Source organism: Drosophila elegans, unplaced genomic scaffold (genome assembly GCF_018152505.1).
Source record: "Drosophila elegans isolate 14027-0461.03 unplaced genomic scaffold, ASM1815250v1 contig_183, whole genome shotgun sequence".
Lineage (NCBI taxonomy): Eukaryota > Metazoa > Arthropoda > Insecta > Diptera > Drosophilidae > Drosophila > Drosophila elegans.
In genome coordinates, this window is record NW_024545550.1 from 3,794,476 (window position 1) to 3,815,669 (window position 21,194).

General features: G+C 40.4%; 1 protein-coding gene across 5 annotated transcripts in view; it reads right to left on the minus strand.

Annotated features, from left to right (window-relative positions):
* The window catches only part of LOC108144989, a 39,736-nt gene that overhangs the window by 4,561 nt on the left and 13,981 nt on the right, over window positions 1-21,194 (minus strand). The window contains exons 3-5 of one of the 5 annotated variants that reach the window (XM_017270142.2): window positions 13,127-13,325; window positions 9,643-9,711; window positions 782-834 (exon numbers count right to left, since the gene is read on the minus strand). In XM_017270142.2, the coding sequence (XP_017125631.1) occupies window positions 782-834; window positions 9,643-9,711; window positions 13,127-13,325 (321 nt within the window). Of the gene's footprint in view, window positions 1-781; window positions 835-3,746; window positions 3,766-9,642; window positions 9,712-13,126; window positions 13,326-21,194 lie in introns of those variants that run through there. The other 4 variants (XM_017270143.2, XM_017270144.2, XM_017270147.2 and 1 more) reach the window with 4 other exon arrangements.

Below are 21,194 nucleotides of genomic sequence, written 5' to 3' on the forward strand. Positions count from 1 at the left end.
AATTCAAGACTCTTCTTTTATGTTAGTTTCAATTTTCATGGATATATTTAATAACATAAAATATAAGCTGCTGTGTTGTAAAAGTAATATTGAAAACACAAAAACCTTAAATAAGCAATCAATATTCGAATTGCCTGCTGAATTGTGTTGTTGAAGAAACGTTTGCATAAACAATGTACATTGAAATTAGCAGCTAATGGTGGTCATAAAGAAAGAAAGGTCCGAAAGAGGAGTTAAATCTCGGCCTAGACCAGAACTTTGCACCATTTCCAAATCCCCAAATCGCGGTAATTACGTATTCGGGCCGGCAGAGGGCGCTGCTGAGGGTTCGGTGATTGATGGGTTTCGCTGGTAAAGAGCTTCCTTCTTCCTTCTTCGTTCTGCGTTCTGCGTTCCTCGTTCTCCAACTCCTCCGATTCTTGGCAATTTGGAAAATTGCATTCGCTGTGCCGTTCCGTTAACTTGTTCTGTGCGTAATGGCCAAGAGGGCGTCGTGGCTCCAAAAGGGGGCGTGGCCAGTCACGAGTCTTGGTATGAGTTATTTACGTACGATTTGCCAAAAGCAGCGCGAAAACTACTCCAAAATTGCCGGCTAGGCAGATTAAATAAATATTTGGCCGGTACTGGCAGTAACGCAAATGGAGCCTTGCTTTAGTAACGGAAATGCGCAAGTTCTGGTTTATAGTCTAGTGTCCACCCTCTACCCTCTTTCTTTACTTCCCACACACTCGGCTGGTGTTGTCGTTATCGCGTTAAACAATTTAAGTTATTTGTCACTTACTTCTCAATTTGTTCGCGCAATTCCTTCTCGAACGTTGGCGACCCGCATTGGCTCTGAAAAAGTGCAATTGACCAGGGCACGAAAAAAAAGAAGAAATGGGAAAAATAACATTAAATAAAATGCGAAAGAAATTAAACACAATGAATTAGTGCACTCGACGCTGATTAAGAACGACAATTTAATTGTCCATATCACAGTGCCAATCAGCAGCGTTTTACAAGCTAATGGACAGCGACAAAGGAGCCGAAACGCGGGATTGGGAATTCGAAGGCGTCGGGGATGGCACGATGGCATGATGGCATTACTGGTGTATTAGAACAACCTAGAACGCGGATGCGATGCATGCAACGCCATAAATCACCGGAGTCAACAACACCCTCCAGACCCCGGCTTTATTTTCTCCACACTTTTGCCCCCCCCCGCGTCAACTGTAATCGATAAAAAATTACATCACGACTTTTTCATCTGTGTGACGTGACGATAAAACACATCCAGACACTTTGTTATAAATTATTTGCCTTAGTGCTAACAAAATGAATGACAACAGCCACAACATTTACAGATTCGAGTGTAAATGAAACGCTGAATATCGAACTGTTGAAGTGCCAACACAAGTCTGAGATTACGGCACAAACAAATAAGTTTACACATATGTACATGTACATGTATAGTAGTAGATAAAGATAAGAGTCGATTCTGTTTGCTTAGTCGAGAGTTTTCTAAAGCACCAACCCCTTGTGCAAACTTCCTTGTGGCTTGTGAGGTGAATAGCTGCCCCCGGCTATTAATCAATTTAATTATGCAAGAGACCTGCTTCAGATTCCCAAAATTCCCGGTAGTAAGAACTCTGCGTTTTACTCCACTTGGCTACGAATTCCTGGGCTGTGCTGCATGTCTTTGCTGCTCCCCCTAATTTTTACACATAAAAAAAAACAGTTTACTTAGAAAAATCAGTTTAAAAGCTGAATTTTAATTGTAATCCGATTCTACAAACTATAATTACAATAAATAATTTAACAGTTTTGAAAAATATTGAAGTGTATAATATTTTTACCGAAAATTTTAAAGAAGTTTAAGTTTAGTTTTGCTAGTCAAATATTTATGTAAAAAATTAAATTTTCTTGAATTTATTTCGTTGTTAACAAAATGATATGAATAGATTCAGATGGTTTGTAATATAAATTTAATTTCATTCTAAATTTCTTTGTTGTGTAGTGAACTATGTCGAAAACGCTTTCATCTGCAACAGCAGCCAAAGAAAGGGAGCCATAATAAAATGGAGTGGGAGTGGGAGCAGCGGGAGCGATAAAACGCAGCAGCACGCGCCAATAAAGAAGTCGCCCAGCAACCGTCTCCCTCCCAACAACCACCCCCTCATTACACCCCTTGGCCGCCCGTTAAAGAGGCACCCGGAATTACAAATATATATGCAATAATTTTTATTAATTCGTCTTCATGCATGGGACGAGGATGCCGATATGAAAATGCCCCCTTGCTGGAAAATTGGAGGCAACAGCAGGCGGCAGCCGTCGAAAAGGGCGGGGAAGCGGGGAAGTCGGGGGCCAGAGGCGAAAAACGGGGATCCCCAGACTGATTGCCGTCCTCAGGCGCCACTTGTGCCGTCGAATGGCAAGGAATGATGAACGTGTTAATAAAATTAGAGAGCCAAAGCGTTTGGACCACTCGCAGGCCCCCTTTTTTCCCACCCAAGACGCTATTTCGGGCAACTGGTGCGCCTGTCGACAGCTGTTGGCCACTGCACCACCCAACCACCCAACCACCCCACTTTTCCCCCACCACTGCCTTACATTTCCCATTCAAGAGACGACGCGCATAAATATTCATTGTGAATTTCCCTCATAAAAGCGAGGGAGTAAAAGTGGTGCCGACAGCGGAGCTTATTGATGAAGTTATAAAATCAGACATGAATTCTTTATTAATTAATCGAAACCCACAGCGAACGAAACTTTTGGCTACCAAGGTAGCCAGAAGAGTTCAAAAACGAAACTCCGCACAGGTTTCAATTAGCATGCGGCTTGCAACACGCCGAGGGTGGCCCAAAAAATGATTTAAGGGGTTCAGCGAATACGAAAAAACCCGATGCCCAACCCAAAACAGAAATTAACAAAACAAATCCCGGCAACATGTTGCACCCGTGTCGTGTCCTGGGGATAAAAAGAGCCAACCTGCCGGAGGAGTGGGCGAATCGAAGGCTCTGCGAAGGGTGGCACATCATCCGGCCATTTGCACCCGCAAACGCACTTCCGTAAGATGTCCGGACCACCCCTCAGACTTAAGCTTTAATTTACACAGGGAAAACCAAAACAAAATCACTCGAAGGCTTAACTTATTATAAATAAACCAGTAGTAAAACCAGTAAGACCGTTTTTTCTAGCATGTTCTAGAAGTTCGGATTGGAACAATTTTAAATTGATATTCGGAGAAATCTAATTAGATTACGGTACAAGTAAAACACAAAGTAAGTTGACATGAAAGCCATTTTAAAATACTTATTAGTATAAATCATTCCTAAATTATTATTAGATAGTTAAGAAACCGCTTTTGAAGTACTATTACTATTAATATTTGTATGTTTCTCTTCGTTTTTTGTTTTTCTAAGCCCTTTCATTCCTCGAATATAACAAGACTTATTTTCTGTGTAAAAATAACAAGACAACAAATTGTTAAATATTTGTTCTTTGAGCTAACCCCCATTTGCCATGTCCTATGCCATAAAAATCATCCATTGTCCTGACGGCTGAGCTTATCAAAAGGGAAAATTCCAAGCGTGGGCTTAACGATCGGTCTAAAATCGTAGTAGGGATTAACATGAACCCCTGTTTGTTAGCAAGGGGGAAAATATGAACACGCTTATTATTAATTAACATGCAGATTGAACGGCGGGTGGCCGTCTTCCATTTTGAAAGTTTAAAATCCTCCACAACTCCCCCCTATTGATTCTTACCATTCTTACTCCTTGTTATTGTTACAGTTTATTCCATTCCAAATGAGATTACTCTGGTGATTCCCTGAGTTGGTTTTTTTCTTACTGGTGCACAAACTTTGGAAAACTTTGGAGACCACAAAACCGTTAAAATAACAAGCCAAGTTGAAGTCCGAAAAAGCGTCTGACTGAAGAGTAAATGGGAAGGGAATGGTGACTGTCCCCAAAGATGAATAAATTTGGGCACAAAGAAAACAACGTAGCTCAAATTAGAAAAGATATAATTTTCAGGAAGGCAAAAGAAAAAAAATGTTTAAAAAAACACGCGACCGATGGCGAACATTTGCGTTACTCCCGAAAGCCGGCGAATCAATGATAAAAAGGACATAAATGAGCAAGGAACTGGGAAAACAACCCTCCCGTTGGAGTTTAGGTGAAAAACAAGAGAGAGGGAGAGAAAGAGAGAGAGACTGGCGAATTCGCCGCATTTCTATAAGAGAACAGCTGCTGGGAACCAGCTTTCGCCCCCCCTCCCGCTTTCTCCACCCACTTCGATCAGCTGCAACAGCCGGCACAACAACACTGTCTTCTCTCTCCCCAAAAAGCCGATGTTTTTTGATGTATTACTCCGAACTGGAATACTCGAATTGGCCGTTTTTAATTTAATGAACCGCGACCGTGGGAGTGGAAGGGAGATGAGAAAACAATAAAATAAACATTTCGCAGATGCGAGGCAGAAGACCAACCCTATACATATCTATATACTGAACTGGTGGTGATCCGTTCACATGGTGAATTTCTCGTCCGATGCGTCAAATGCAAACACTAAAACGTCACTTGAGCAAGACGAAAAGGGAAGTTAAAAAAAGTATACACAGGAAAATAAATCACCCATTTGATTAATTTATCATAAAATTAAAAACAAATTGATTGCCTTTTTTATATTTCACATTATATTTTCAAAACATGGGACAACAATTAACTTTAACTTATCTATTATGTGTTTTGCATACCTCTTGATTATTTTTTCTGTCTATAAAAAAAGTTTGAATATTTTCATTATATGTCCGTTATATAGTTATTGCAAATTTATCACCCTGAAAATTTACAATATCTATAGTGCTTTTCATTGGCATTTTCTCTGTGTGCAAATGAGCGAGTGGAAGCTATTCCCTTCCCCGAAAAAGTTTCGCGAAAAATTAATTGCATTGCACTTTTTTGTCAAGGGGCTCTGAAACGACCTCCCCATATGCCGTATAGTGGTGGTAGTTCTGAAATTCTCTTCAGGTTTGAGGGGGCGTATGAATCATCAAGTTGGCTTTAGATTTAGCTTTAAAAAACTGAATGAGGATCCTGGGGGTAAACGTTAAAAGGGTGGCTTTCTCTGCATTAACGGCGACTAGCATTAAGTATGTGCAACAATATTACACTCCAGAGTGCTCTGACCTACCCCAAATTTATGGCTATATATTCAGTTATGTACATAACTCTAGTTCCGGACTGGGCGCCACTGATGGGTGGTTGCAATCGGACTGGGAATGGCTATAGGTGGTGCTGCAGCAACTTCGGCGGTGGTGCCTTCATTTCCGAGTGAGTAAACCATCAAACGCTTGCGACAAAATTATTAGCAATTCAAAAGCAGAAGAAGAAGACTCTGAATGATGATGATGATGATGATGATGATGAGAGGGACGAAGGAACCCTCTTCCGATGTGGATAATAAAAAGTGCTCATGCTGCGACTTCTCTCCTTCATCTTGAGCCCGCCCCCCACTTCTCACCACTTCGATGGCTCTTGTAAGCGAACCAAGTGCCACTCAAGAGACATCGTCCGAGACCAGGACCACGCCCCCTTCTTGACAGTTGACAGCGACAGTTTTTCTTTTGCCTCCTTTGCTTTGCTCCATTACAGTGGAACCTCTGCAAACGATCCGCTCAACGATGGTTTGAATCTACAAACTACAATTTTACGAAACGTAATTAAAAAATCCACGAAATAGAAATCTTTTCAAACACATTTGAGCAATTCATCAGAACAAATTTCAACTGACTTTTGTTAAAAGAATAAGGTTTTTTTTATAAAATCTAAACAGAAATCTCTTTATTTTGTTATTTTGATCTGACTTTTCAAAATAGAATTTCTAATCTCCTTATAAAATCGTATATATATACAGTAATTTTATTATTAAGTATATAGGTTTTCAATGAAATGTATTAAGATAATAAAGAAAAGTTTGTAGTAATTGCCTTTTTTAAAAAAATTGTTTTAATCCAAATAATTTTAACGTTACAGTTTAAGTAAAACATAAAATATTTTGTAAACAAAAATAAATTTCCTGAGCTAAACTTGTGATAGCTTGACTGTATTCTGTATTCTCCTTGCCCCATTCACTCCAGCTCTCCATTTTCTTAAACTGAATGCAGCTGAGCTTATTAAAGGCGCAGATTTCCAAGGGCAACAAGGGGAGTGGGAGGAGGAAGCGAGGGTGGCAAAGAGATGACTGGAGGGGCTGGACCTCCATTGGAATTAAAAATTAAGCACGTGCTGTTGGCGAAAGTTGTGCATTGTGCATCCCTTCTCTCTTCTCTCTTCTTCCTTCTCCCGTTTCCCTGTTTCTCTTCTGATGCCCCTAAGTCAACTTTTCATTAGCACATGCCAATCCATTCAGATTCGGCTTGTTGATCTGTCGCCTGATTAAAGGCAAACAAATAAACAAAACTTCCGTTTAGTCATCTGCCTCTTCCATTTGTTTGCCAGCATTTCGTACAACAAACACAAATATTTGAGGGGACAAAGGATTAAATGTCGTGTTGCCATGTGCTTTAACTTTACGGACAAGGGCTCAGCTGTTGTAACAAGAAAGAAATTGGTAAAAAACGGCAACTGTCAGCAATTTGAGCAGGATGAAGATGGAAGACTTGAAAGCGGAAACCTATAGCTATAGCAACGAAAGTTAGGGGGCTAAAACCCTTTGAAGGACGTCTTTCTTATCAATTAAGAGACCATAATCGCAGGGTTCTCGGCCTGGAAATCAATTACACTAAAGTAAACCCACACTCTCCTTTCCACCGAATAAGAAACAGATGAGAATGATGATGAAAGTGGGTCTGGGAATGAGAATGACGATGATGGGGATAGCATGCCGAATCGGAAGATGGATATTCATTGAATCGTGCCATTTATTGCATGCGACATGGCCAACAGGCTGTCTAAGTCCGCCCCTTAACCCCCATTTCTCCTCTCTTCTGCCAATTTTAGCCTCGGGAGCCGAAAAAGAATTCTGCAACATTCACACTTTTGGTGGCCCGACTTGTCAATGGATTGCCAACTCCCGCTCCTCTTTTCACTTGGAAAAAACTTGACCTTTTCGAAATGTTTACAAGCATTGGAGTATTAAAATAGTAACATTATTAAACTACCAATGTGTACAGCGAGACAATTGACCAATTAATACACAAGTTTAATTTAAATTATTTAACCGTAAAGATTTAATTTGATAGCGAGGTTAAGGTAGAGGCTCCAGTATTAACTTCCTGTTGAATTTAATATTTGTTGAGCTTATAGCTATCATTTCAATATTTTTTTTTATATCCAAATGTTCAAAAATGGCATTTTTATTTTTTGTAAATATTAAGATATCAATGACATGTAAAATATTTTTTTTTCAGTGCATTCTTCTCCCACTTCCTTTGAGCCACTGATATGCCAATAACAATAAAGTACACATACAGCCGCATTGTGGGGGAGAGACTTTGACTAAGTGAAATCGAAGGACAGTGGCAAAGGCAAAAGCAAACGCCAAACCAAAAGCAAAAGCAACGAAAAACGCAAAGGCAGCTGAGGGAGCAGCGAGCATAGTTAATCGTTATTTACAGGCAGATAAAGTGCAGAAATATTGCCAAAGGAGCTGGAAGTTGGGACAGTGGCAACGGTAGCTCATGTATCCACTCCGCCCACTTCCTCCACTCCTTTCAAAACTCCTTGTGGTGCAAAAAAAAAAAAAAACAGCGTCCGCATATGCCCATGCACTTGGAAAAATAATTTTTTACATTTTGAATACTTCTAAAAAACTCTCTATCAAAACAATTGACCCTGGAGTAGAAAACTTTATGTTAATTATAATATATTTGGCTAATAAAATACCAGAAGCGTATCAAAAATGTATTATTAAATATATATTTTAAATGGGTAAATACATATCGTTTATCTGTACAACATACATTTTAAATGAGCATGATATGAATATGTTTATGTTTTAGTTAAATTTGATAAAATAAATAAAAAGTATGGTGTAACTTAATGGTTAAAATGTCAGTGGAAAAAGTCCTAACTATTTTTTTCCGAGTGCCGTAATCGGATTCCCATGCATGGACCACGCTCATAGCCTGGCGAGATGATAAGGCGAAGAATGGGAAGTCGGGGGCAACTGCCACTGCCACACTCGTAAATTCTGCTGCGAGCTGGGCCGCCTGCCAAAAGTATAGGAAATCAGGCAATGGCCAGAACGAGAACGGGCCAAAACAGAGCAGAAAACACTTTTCCACTTTTCCTCTCGACGCGTTTTGTCTCCGCCGCTTCCTGTGAAAATCAAGAACAGCAGGCGGCGGGTGGCCATTTGGCTGCGGAAATCATTGGCCAAAAAATGGGTGTGGGCGTGGAATGGATGCCGCACGCTGCTCCTTTTCACACCATAAACTCCAAGCAGTTAACTCGTTTTCGGGGCACTGGCTCGTTCTTCTATTTATTTTTTTGTTATCAAATTCAATTACCTAAAGCCGGAAATGCGTATGCCAAGCCGAGCTCCTTCCGCCGGAAAGTTCCGGCCATTAAACTTTCTTTCGGGCCGACAGGGGGCATCCTCCGGCCATTGTGATGACAGTTTAGATTGTGATTTGCCATTGAAAGGGCTTTGATCGAGTGGACCGAAGGTAATAAACAGCGGAATTTCCTATGCCCAGTTTTTCTAAGACGTATTTTATGAGAGTTTATGTTGGTCAATTTGCATGGACGTTTTCGCAAATGTCACTACTAGAAAGTTTGAGTATGCATTATTAGCCATATTTGCATTCAGTTCATTGGCTAAAAGGCTCTCATAAGTATGGATTTTAAATCATCTATGATAAAATGATAATTCAATTTATTTTATAAGTATAAACAAACTTATTGAGTGTTGCAAACAACTTCAAAGGCAAATAACTTTCAATACTTTCCTAATATCTTAAAGAAATATAATATGGATATGATGATATGAGAAAATACTGGGCACATTGCTAGAAATTTGTAACATACAAGTAGATATATTAATTTAATTAAAAAGGATATATTCAGAGCTCAGAACACTATAGTTTTAATCCAACTAACTTTCATTTATTAATAAAACAGTTTATTTTACGTAACTGAGAAAATAAATTTAGTTATTTAAGCCTCTTTAAATCGAATTTACTGGTTTGTCCCAAATATGTTGAACTTGATATGGGCGTTCAGAATAGTCCTATTTTTATGGGACATTTTGCCTTTAACTCTCCAGTCGGATAATTTGATGTTGGTACATATGCATGTAATTTAAGCTTGTAACTTTTAATTGCCCATCCAGGCGACCTTGTTGGCCAGCAAGACCGCATTAACCGCACAGAGCGCAAACGACTGAACACGATTAATGACCCCCATGTCCATCTGAACCCCGCCCAAAGACCCAGTCCCGAAACAAAATCTCTCACACGCTGACCGCACAGGAAATTAAAATGCTTTGGGAACGGGCCGAAATCCCAACTCCGGCGACATCAAATTCAAAGTTCATTTCGAGAGCAATGTCCGGGCTGGGTAATAACGTCTCAACTTCGCAGGGGGCAGGAGATGGAAATGGAAATGGACATGGATAGATGCGAATGTATAGATACATTTCCGTAGGAGTACTCACTTTCTGGAACTGCTCCTGCAAACGCAGCAGAGCGCCTTCAACTTCAATCATCCGCTTCTCCAACACATCCTGCAAGAACAACAAAACAGAAAAACCAAAAACTCAGGAAGCAGCGCAAGAAGGCTAAATGCTACGGCTAATTTCCCAAAAACGAAAAGTTAAAGCTAGCTGAATATGTGCATGGGTGTTTTTCTTCAATTTTCCGTGTATATGTGGCCAGTGAACCAATGAAGTTTGTGAGTGCGAGTGTGAGTGTGAGTGGGGTTTGTGTTTGTGTTTGTAAGCGATTTTAGTGCTGCCCAGAAGCTTTACTTTCTAGTTTAAAAAAAAAAGTAATTGCTTAAGCTAACGTTATATTTTAAATATACATTTTTGGATCAAAAATATTTATAACTTTGTATTGTTTTTTAGATTACTGTATTATATAGAAAAACCATAGCATTAGTAACCCACATCATTAATAAATACTGTCTTTCTTGCTGTGTTGTTTAAACCTATGAGCTGTTTATTGCCTCAAGTTAGTAACATTTCAGTGTAAGCCCACAATTTCTTTATAGTTTGAGTCAAACATTAGAACTTGACCCTGAGAACTTCCACTAATTTGCAAACTTTTAAGATTAACTACAGCTCCAAAGTGTCTTATTTATCACCTGTTATAAAGAGATACTTTTTACTATATTCTAGCTATTATTTCAAGTTACAGCACTGTTGGCGGCAAAGTGAGAAAAATAATTATAACAGCTCAAAAAAAAAAAAGAAAAGCAATTGAAATTAATTTACGATCTTGTCACCGCAACGAAAACAGAAAACAGATTCGAGGTGTAAAAAGCAAATCATTGAACTCTTTTGGGCACAATCCCGATTTTCAGAGCGAATGCTACATTGCATTCGGACCAAAAAACACAATAAGTTTCGACTTAATCCGCACGCGATGAGGAGAAGGTCTGGGGCAGGTGCAAGAGTGGGCTGAAGTGTGTTCGGGGGGTGGTGAGTGGGCAAGTTGCAGGTGTGCATGGCCAATAATTCACCGAGAGCAAGGCTGACATGCCACAGAGGAACCGTGGCACAAAAACTGAGGTTTTCGGGCTAAAATCGAAAAGGAAAAGCCCCAAAGAGATTAGCTACTTAGTGAACTATATACCGATATATATAGGTATATACTTACACAAGGAGTCAAAGAGATGGGGGGAAAGGGAGGGGGCGTGGGCAGGAAATGGAAATGGCAATGGCAATTTCAAAGTTTTTCCCTGCCTAAAAATGGTCAGGCGGCAATGGTTTTTGGCTCCAACAGACAACAAAAATCACAGAAACAAAGCAACTAATGTGACGCCGCCGCTCGTAAAACACCAGTTTGCTTTTTTCGATTTTTTTTTCTGCTTTCTGTTTTGTTAAACACTTAATATTAGTTGTGGAAGTTGTAAAAATAATTTTTATAGCTTGAGGAAAATGGGTTGTGTGTTGTCTTTCGAAGCATGGTTTTTGTTTTGAACTCGGCCTTTTTTGCGCAATAGATAAATTGATTTTTGTTGTTCTGCCGTAACGAGAGAGAATTTATAAAGATTACGATCCAAGCATGATTATGAATGGCCAAAAGAGTTGGCCAACTAAGCGAGAATGAATGCCATGATTTGTGGCAGGAAATTATCCAGTCTCGAGGTGGAGCAGCCAGTCTTACACAGAAAAAATAAATGTTTTGAAGATTTCAACAGTTTCTAGATTAACTATTATAGCTAAGCTTTTGGTATAAATTAATTTCAAAATACCTTTTTACTCATTCTCAAAAATATTTAAAACCATAGGGACTTGGCCTGACTTTTGAAATAACATCTTAATAAGAAAAACATTTTAAGCAGAATTATATTTTTATTGTTCATCTTAAACCATTAAATTAAATGTCTTAGGAAGTCAAGTCGCATATTTCTTTGTATAAGAAAACAGCTTCTCTTCTCATTTTTTCGATTTGTGGAAAGTATTTGCTTCTCCACTTCGAGACTTTTTTCTGTGTAAACAAATATAGCAGAAGTAGGTACACACATATCCATATGCTAATGCATGCAATGAAATGGAGACGGCGACAACAATGCCAGCCCATAGACTTCTATTCCAGCTGGCGAAACTGTGCGCATGTGCAGCAGAATCGGAGAATCGGGGAATCTGAGCCAGAAGCTGAGGCGGGATCCGGGGTAAGAAGTCTGAACAAACACAGCAAATAAATAGCTGGCAGTTCATTGAACTCTCCTCAATCACTCGTCGCCAGAGCGAAACTGCACAGTTGCAACTGCAGCAGCAGCAGCAGCAGCAGCAACTGCAACAGCAAAAGCACAGCAGCAACTTATGGGGAGAGAACGTGACTGGGTTCTGATGACAGCCATGGATGCAGTGCATCAGGTCCATTGTGTGTGCACAAATAATCGAGATGCCATTTGGCAAATTTGCCGCGAGTGGGTGTCTGTCTGTCCTCCAGCCGGCGGATGGAGTATGGAGTATGGAGCTTGGTAATCGAAACACGCAGCCTCTGGAGCGGATTCGTGGGTTCAATTAGCAGGAGCCGTGACTTCTCCAGTGGATTCTGGGAAGCATTACCGCGTCAACTGCCATTTACATGGAGCAGTTACCACGTTCCAGCTGGCCCGGCTCATTTGCAGCCGCTTATGGACCATCCATCCATCCATGCAACCGATGGATGCGGCCTGTAACTACCATAAATCAACTCCAGCTGCTGCGCATGCGCCATACTTAGTGCTATTAAAACGTCACGGAAGTCGGAACGTGAGCAGCAGCGAGAATTCGAATTCGAATGCGAATGCGAATGCCATGGAGCGGGCATATGGGAGCACCATACGATCCATGGGAAACGCTGGCCAGCTAGTGTTTCTCGGCATTTATACGCGATCAATTAGGCTAGAATTGTTGGAAAATTGGGGAGAAATTGGTGGATTAATGCAGCGGCAGACGAGTCAAAGTTGGCGTGACCCGCGTCCCGAGATTCGCATGTCAAGAGGGCATTTGGCCTCAGCCCCAGTCCCAGACCCAGTCCCAGCGCCATGAGAAGTCCTTCATCAATCTGTGGAACGCCGCTGCGATGTGTCTCAAATGGCACGTTAACGAGTTCAAGTGGCTCAAACTGAGAAGCCGAGTTCAAAGGTGTTTGCCTCGCCGAGAGTCTCGTTTGCATTTGCATGCCGCACTTTGGGAAAATTCTCCACACGCCAACAATGGAAAGCGAGCTGCTCGTTTTTTGCTTTCCCCCTTTTTCGTTGGTAGAAAATGGGTTAACCACTCACAAACACCAGAGCCGAAGGTTAGTTGATGAAGGGGCAGTAATAGCTGTATGCAGGGGGACTATGATTTGATTCGAGCTGATTGTCTGTAATTGGATGGGTCTACGTCTATCCCAAAAGCGCTACGTGCCTTTATGTCGATACCAAAAGCTGGGAGTTACCAAATACCAAGCCTGGGGTTAATTGTGGCAACAAAAACTCACCTTATCACAGCCGCCGGATCCGGTGATCGAGCCTCCATGTCGCTCCAGGGAGAGAGTTCCCGCTTCCGATTCCAAGGGCGTCCTTGCCTGATGAACCAACTGAATCCTGCCCTGGGAGATCTGTATATAATTCGGCGGCGGCGGCATTAAGTCAAGCACATCGTCCTTGTCATCCTCATCGCAATCCTTCTCGTTTTGCCTGAAATATACAAAAAAAAACAAAAAAGATCAGTTTGCATTCGGCCTTGGTTCTTAATTTTTTTCTACGCCCAACAGTTTCCCAACCAATTTTTGTTGGTAATTGTTCACTTCGCTACAATACAAAGTGGTTTCCATATCGCCATTGCATAGTCGGCATATTTTTTAGATTGCCCCATAAAGAAGTGTCAAAATATTTCCTATTGCTCACGTCGCTTATCGGCAAATTCCGAAAAAAAATTAAATAAGCGGCCAAACCGTTGCACAATGCAAAAATATATACCACATCAAGTATAGTAAATATAGGCTAGGAGAAACTATGCAGAGGCAGCTCATAAAGTGATCTCAACACATACACCAAGAAAAATTAATGTTTAATACAATAAACACTATTACGATTTTTTAGTACATACATATTTAAGTGTTTGGTATAAAGAATTCTATATTTTTTTAATCTTTCCATAATTAAAATTATCTTGGATTTTTAAAACAAATACATTTGAATACATTTTGTAACTTCTTTTCTGTCATTTTCTGACATAATTGTTTAAATCTAAAAGTTTTTAAAAAAAACTTTAAGTATCTGGTTAAAAACGTATTTCTTTCTTAGTTCATGTTTACTGCACAACTCCAATTGATGGGGGTTACCACCTTGCGGCGGTTTTTGACACGACCCGAATAGACTGCGACAGAGATATCAATTGTGTTTGTGCCTTTGAGTGTGCAAAGTGCATGGGATCACCTGCTGTTTGGGGGCCTAAGGGGATTGGGATATTTGTACCCGTATCCGTACCCGTAGCCGTACATTACATGCATAAGTACTCGTATCGTCAGCATCCCAGTGCTAACAACGAAAAGTCGCTCGTTATTTCCAATTGAATTTGCAGCTAAGTGCAAATAATTCGATAAAATTGCCACTCGGAGGCATTCGAGTGGGCAAACACTGGCCAAAAAGTAGTGAGAAGAAAAAAACGAAATCACCATGAGGCCAAAATGCTTTTGGCTTGCCAGCTTGTCTACGTTCACATCTAAGCCAGCTTCTGCCCCACTGCCCCTCTCACCCTCTCACCCTTTTGGCTTTTAGCTCTTAGCCCGGTCCAGCTGCAATCCAGTTTTACACACTCTAACTATCGAGTTGCCGACTTCGGACTGCCGACTGCAGTTGAATAAATGGCCACAAAAAAGAGCTGCAAACAATCTTACAAGCTAATCGCACAAAATGTTTCGTTTCGTGTTTGACGTTGACACCGGACAAGTGGGCAGTGGCCAGTACCGATGCATATGCATATATATATATATATGCCTATGCCTATGCCTATATTTTGGTCTCCCAGCATATCGGTGTCCATATCGCGCGTATCGTTTTTCCAACTCCAGCTCCTGCCCCAGTCGAGTATTCTGCTGCCCACGTGCCCCATAGAATTTCCATTCGTCTTTGATTTATAGGCATCGAATAAAGCAATCAAAATCAATTTAACTGTTATCAAGCTGGCCATTGGCAGTCGGTAATTAAGTGAGACGCGAAGTATCGCATCGCGTGCAAGTGCGTCAGCCATCCTCTGTTCAATCATCCGCAGACTCCCAGTCATCATCATCATCATCTTCATCATCCTGCGTTAGATGCAAACCTAATTAGAGAGACGCGCGAGTCAAAAGGCCAGCTAATGACATTACAGGGCTTTAATTAACGCAGCCCTGCAATTACCGCTGCCCGATTGCCCGATTCCATCCCATCATCCTATAATCCCATCAAGCCATCACCCGATCAATTGACAGTGAAATAGTGCCGAAGGCGGCAAGGTGCAGAGTGCAAACGTTGCACTTTAGGCGGACCAATTTAGCACTGACTCATCCAGCTTATGTGTGCACAACATAGACTGTGGAAAACCGTGTCCAAAAACTAAAAATAACAAAAGCTAAAAATATATTTAAAATAAAAGCAAAATAAATCTTTTGGATAAGAACAACCTTAAGACAGTCATGGTATTGAAAGATGGGATTGTACCTGAAAAGCTATTTTGGTATAAAGACAATTATTACTGGTGCATAAATCATACAATTAGTTTAAAGTCATACTGTTAAGACTATATTGGTATTATTATTTATATGGGTAATTTTTGTAATGAATTTTTTATATATCATAATAAGCATTAAAAAGTGTAAGTATTTGTTATAGCAATTTTAAAGCATTTTACTCACTAGTTTACTTTCCCTTAGTTAAATTTTTGCATTAAAAACATTTTGTACTTCTTCTTTTCTTGGAAACTTTTAGACTTAAGAACATTAGGTAAAAATATTAATATAATGAAATGTGTTTATTTATGTATTAAAATAAGCCCAAACTTTTCTTTTGTCGAGTTTAATAAAAATATAAATCAAAGCAAATTTTATATTTATTTTTTTCTTCAGTGTACGATACAGAAGCCATAAGTTACGCACAAGTTTTGCTTGAATTTGCATTTCTATCGAAGCGCTTAACGTCGAATATACGGATGATGGCTCCAAGGGGGGAATTGTTCTAGTATAGCAATAGCTATAGCTTTGGCGATTCCCTATCCATCGGTCATTCGGTTAAGCCCCCAGTCCCCAGTACCCCGTGCCTCTTGTTCTTTTTCTGGCTTTGTGGCAACATTCGTTCACTGATTATGCGTTTTATGCGACGACCATAAATTTCCGCTGTCGCTGGTCTCGTCTGCTTCCTTTTCTCCCTTCTCTCCCCAATATATAGTGTATATCCCCTGCTCCCCAAAATCCGTCTCATCCGCCGTCCAGCGCTTATCACTGGCCATTGCAGTTGGCATAAAAATAAATATTGCACAAATGCGTATAAAAAGTAAATAAAATAAAGCAAGTAGCCGTCGCGGGGGGACTTCGTTTTATACGACCTACAAAAAAGCCGCATAAGGCGCTTACTACCGCACTTCTCATTCCGTTCCGTTCTCGTTCCCGGCGAACTGGAGATGGTCGGAATCTCGTGCCGTCTTTTAAGAGCGATTTCGAGGGGCATAATTATGCGAACACTGTAATTGACGGCTGCTCACGCCGATAAGCCAAGAGGCATAATTGTGGTCTCCGAATACAGAGATAAGAACTTACGAGCTTAAGCGGATTCCTTAGTGATGAGTGACCCACTGAGTGGTCATTTTTGCTGAACGCTTTCCAAACACTTATCCACTCAGGAAATAAAATGAGATTTTCTTTGGTTTACTATATAAATGATATGGATTTGTAAGTAACTAATAAAGAAAGAAGTCGTTTTTATTTTAAAAAATTGCGTTTTAATTCTTAATGTAAGGTATCGAAACACAGGCTTAGGAGAAGAGCCCATAAAATAATCACTTAATGACTTATAAAATGCTTTAAAACAGCAAACCCGTCACCAGAGCTTTTCATGTATACTATTTAATAGTTTCAATGATGTTAAAATAGGTAAAAAAGTTGTTCATGCTTATTATTCGAATCATGAACCTATTTAGTTGATCATTTTCCTCTGCCTACTGACGGCTGCTAAACGCTCAATTTGCATTAAACACACCGAATTATTAAACAGCAACTGTAAAGTGCATGTGGGAATATTTGCACACATGCTGTTATGAATTTTCCAACAAGTGTGTGTGTGAGTGTGTGTATGCTGACAATGAGGTCGCCAGAGCAAATAATTTACAGTACTCTGCAGTAATTGCCATAATTTTCGACTGCCATTCGAACCAGGCTTCTCCCCCCAAACTCCCCGTTCGAACTCACCGCCGCCCCCATTTCTGTCATGAATATTGAAAATCGAAGTTAAAGTTGAACCGCCCAACTGTCCAGCTGTCCGAGTGTCCGAATGTCTTTGCGCTCTGCTTGTGGGTGCCCACTGACATGGGCGTGGGCTGAAAAAAAGAAACTATAACTGAAACAGAAACTGAAACAGAAAAACACACTGGCCACACGCAGATGAAGTTGCAGCCTCCTCCAAGCGGGGGCTTCAATACAGTAAAGCTTCTAAGGAGCGAACAATGATTTTACGCTTCTTAACTTTAAAGAGTACCTATTAACGTCTTGATTGTCTTGGTAAATTTAAATCTTCTGTGATTAAATATAAAATTTAATTCAAATTAAAAAATCAATCAAAAGCATTTTTTATAACCGATTTAATGTAACTTAAAGAATTTTTTTAATTTTTCCCAAAAGGCCTAAAGTTTAAACTAAAACTTCAAAACTATGTATAAAAGTTTTCAGACATTATGAGCGTATATTAATTTTTTGAAGTGGCTACCACTTGTAATTAATCAGTTTTAGTACATTTACTCAGCCCAAAGTTTTAAAGTGCCACACACTCGATACTTTCTACTTATGGAACTTGATCTGTGGCAGCGATCTCATCTGATAGAATAGTGCAATTCTGCAACTCTATAGTGCGCTACTGTCTGCTGGAGCAGAGAATTTTCCGTTTGTTGAATTGCATAATTTATGGGCCTGAAGATCGATTTTAATCGATGGTTGCTGTTGTATCTCACGGCCTTATATGGCAAGTAGTGGCTAAAAACCAATGTGCCTGGGGGGCGTGTTTGTTCTGTATGCCTTCACCGTTACATACAGGCACTTAGGCGTACATATGTTCTTGTGTTAATTTATTCATGAGCTGGCGAGCGGGCTAAGCTTCCGTTATAAATCCGCGCTTAGTGCACTCCATGCTCCGCTGCACATCGGGCACTGCATCTTGCTCCCACTCACCGCCCCTCTCACTCTCGCACCCTGTGTTTGGTTTTTGTTTGTCTGCCAAAGGGCCCTCGCCTCCTCACACGTAACCCATTTCGCAGAGTTGAAACAAATCCAACAGTGTAGCCCAAATAGGCGTGTCAGCCTGTCCCTCTTGTCTTTATGGTTTACTCTAGAATGAGGTCTTAATTCGAGGGTGCCACTATAGCTATGTTCACGTCAGATCTAGCTAAGCTCTATCTCACTAAAAATTAAGGATTTTAGGTGATCCAACTAATATTACCTATTTTCCTTCTTGGGGCTAAATACAAACGAATTTTAAAGTTCAAATGAAGTTGTTATTAGTTAAATATTAATAATAATAATAGTTAAATAATACTAATAATTGAGTAATGGAATTAGTACGGGTTTTCAACATATATTCCAATATATTCTATTTGTTCAAAATTAATCCCAGCAACTCAAGTACAATTTAATACATTTTTATATCTACATACATATATTTTGCTGTTCAAGCTACAAAATCTCCAAATTAATTGTCGCCATCACTATCTGCATTCTCCTTCGTGAGAATGTGTATTTTGTCAGTTGAAAAAGTATGGCACAAAGTGTTAGGCAAAGTCAAACAAGAGGGCAAAAGTGGATGCATCTGCATCTGTGCGATTGCACAAGGCTTTGGGCCCAGCTAAGTAGTTATGCCATTGTTTCCCAGCGCTGCTCCAAAACTGCGTGGGCGTGATGAGAAATGCGAGTAGTTGGCTCTGCTGCTGCCTCAGCCTCTACCTCTGATTTCAACACCCTTTTCCCGCGCTGACAATACGTTGATGTTATCGATACGCTGATGACCCACATATAGAAGGTAAATCCCCTCCCTGGCTCTTTTTGATCACCAACTGATAGTGAGCCCACACTGGAAATTTGCATAATTTGACGACAAGTCGACTCGGAGATTTATTATACACGCTTCATATGAGCCGAACCGAATATGGTTAAAAAGCGAGCTGGCGATAAGCATCATATAATTGTGCCGAACAGGAAATTACGACGACATAATTGAGTGCCATGTTGCCGAATCGAAATGAGATCGCAGTGAAGTCCCTAATCCCTCTTGTAGTATGAGTAGCCATTCCCTCACAATGGATCGTACAGACATTGGCAACTCCAATTTCAAGTCAATGGGAAGGAGGCGCCAGAGGCGAAAAGCCAAAAGCCACAGCCATATCCACATCTGCTGGTCTGTGTAAATATTTATGCAAATATAAACAAGGGCCGAATGGCTGCCATGTAAATACTACTGCCAAATGCAATAGATTAAAGCCATCCCGAGACGGCGTGTGTCACGTTTCATTCCGGGAACCAAGGAGCAGCCAACACGAAACGGAAGTCAAGTGGACACTTACTGCTTACCTGGCCAAACACCTGGGACCTCCGCTGATTGACAGGCGCGAGCCGATGGTGGCCATCGCATTTGCATTTCGACAAACACTTGGAGAATCGAACAGTTTTGCAGTTTATTTAAGTCGGCTTAATGTTAAACATTTGTTAAAGCCTATAAGTTATATAAAGTGTCTCAATAAATATAATATATTTTTGTATTGAGGCTTATTACCATTTGCATTTAAAATTCACAAGCAGATCTTTATATATTATATTTATTTTGTTCGAATAAAATTGTATAAGCCAACATTGTCCTTACTGCATTAAAATAGTTACAAGTTGTAAATAATGCCTTTTGTTTCCTAAATCACTCACTCATTAAACCATTCCCAATAAGCTTCTTGACTTGATTATAAAATACATATACATTTTCCGCAGTGCGTCGGCTCCCTGTCTCCAAAAGGAAGCCGTCAAGGTGCAGCCGTCGGTTTAGAAAGTTATTTGCATGCTACGCTTTAACCGAAGCCGCTCCTCAACTCTCGGTTGTTTTGCATGCAGATTTTTGATTGGCACTTGGCCAAGCGGAAACGATCGGTATCGCTCTCACTTCAAGGACAATGGCATGTTAATTAGAGGAGCCCCAACGGAGTGGCGGTCTCGCCAATATATATTGCCGAATTGTTTGCCATCGCTCCACGCACCCTAATGACCCATAAACACTGGCTCAATAGGCCATATCCGCTGTCGTTGGCCAGATAACGCACCTTGGTCTGGGGCACCTGTCGCCCCCTTTTTGGCCTCTTTTGGCCAACAAACACATTTATAACGAATGCCGGGCCAGGCCAGGCCATAAACTCACATACCCACATATAAATTCTATTTATCAACAAACATTTCGCTGGCCCAACACAACAACAATGGCACCTAGATGTGTGCGCTGGGCGGTTGTAAAACGCAGGTCGTGTCGGGTGGATTGGGGTGGGGTCGGTCGGGGTTCATTTCGGGTGCCCCACCCACCGACCAAACCCAGAAACTTGCTTGCGTTTAAAGCAAACGTTAAGGGCAAACTTTTAATTAGAAAGCAAGTACGGTCAGCTGGAAAATGGCTGGGGAGCAGTGGCAAATACTGAAACTATGCACGGGAATATTTCATTAAATGTATACACATGTACACACAAGTACACAAAAAGCAATGAAGAAAGAAAAAATCGTATTTATATACGAAAAAAAAAAAATATATATATATATATAACAAAGTTAACAATTAATATTTTATACTTTACAAAAAGTATATGCAGCTAAATTGGTTTCTTAGAAACGTAAATTAACTTCAAATTTAACTTTAATTTGGGCATATGTTTGGTAATCCAACATCTAATGTTTACTAACACGTTTTTAACCTTAATCTTTCTTCTAGCCAACACAAAATGAACTATTTATTTGTAGAGTTTTTGATTAGCAATTTTCTAACATTTTATTTACTTTATTTGTTTATTTAACTAATCTAACATTATTTTTACGTGCCAGCATTGAAACCGAGCTTTAATTATATGAGACATAGTCTAAGTTAAGCATTTTCTTCAGTGCATGCGTGTTCGCCTGGTGGCACTGACTTTTCCGAGCCAGCGAACTCTGCATGTCAAAGCCCAATAACGGAATTGAACGCACAATAGTTGGCAATCAGCCGAGCTGAGCTGGGGTAGGTTAGGGTCATTCCACGCATCAGGGAACGGCTTCAGGCGGAGGAGCAGCCCCAGTTTCAGATTCAGTTCCATCTGCAGTTCCCAATACC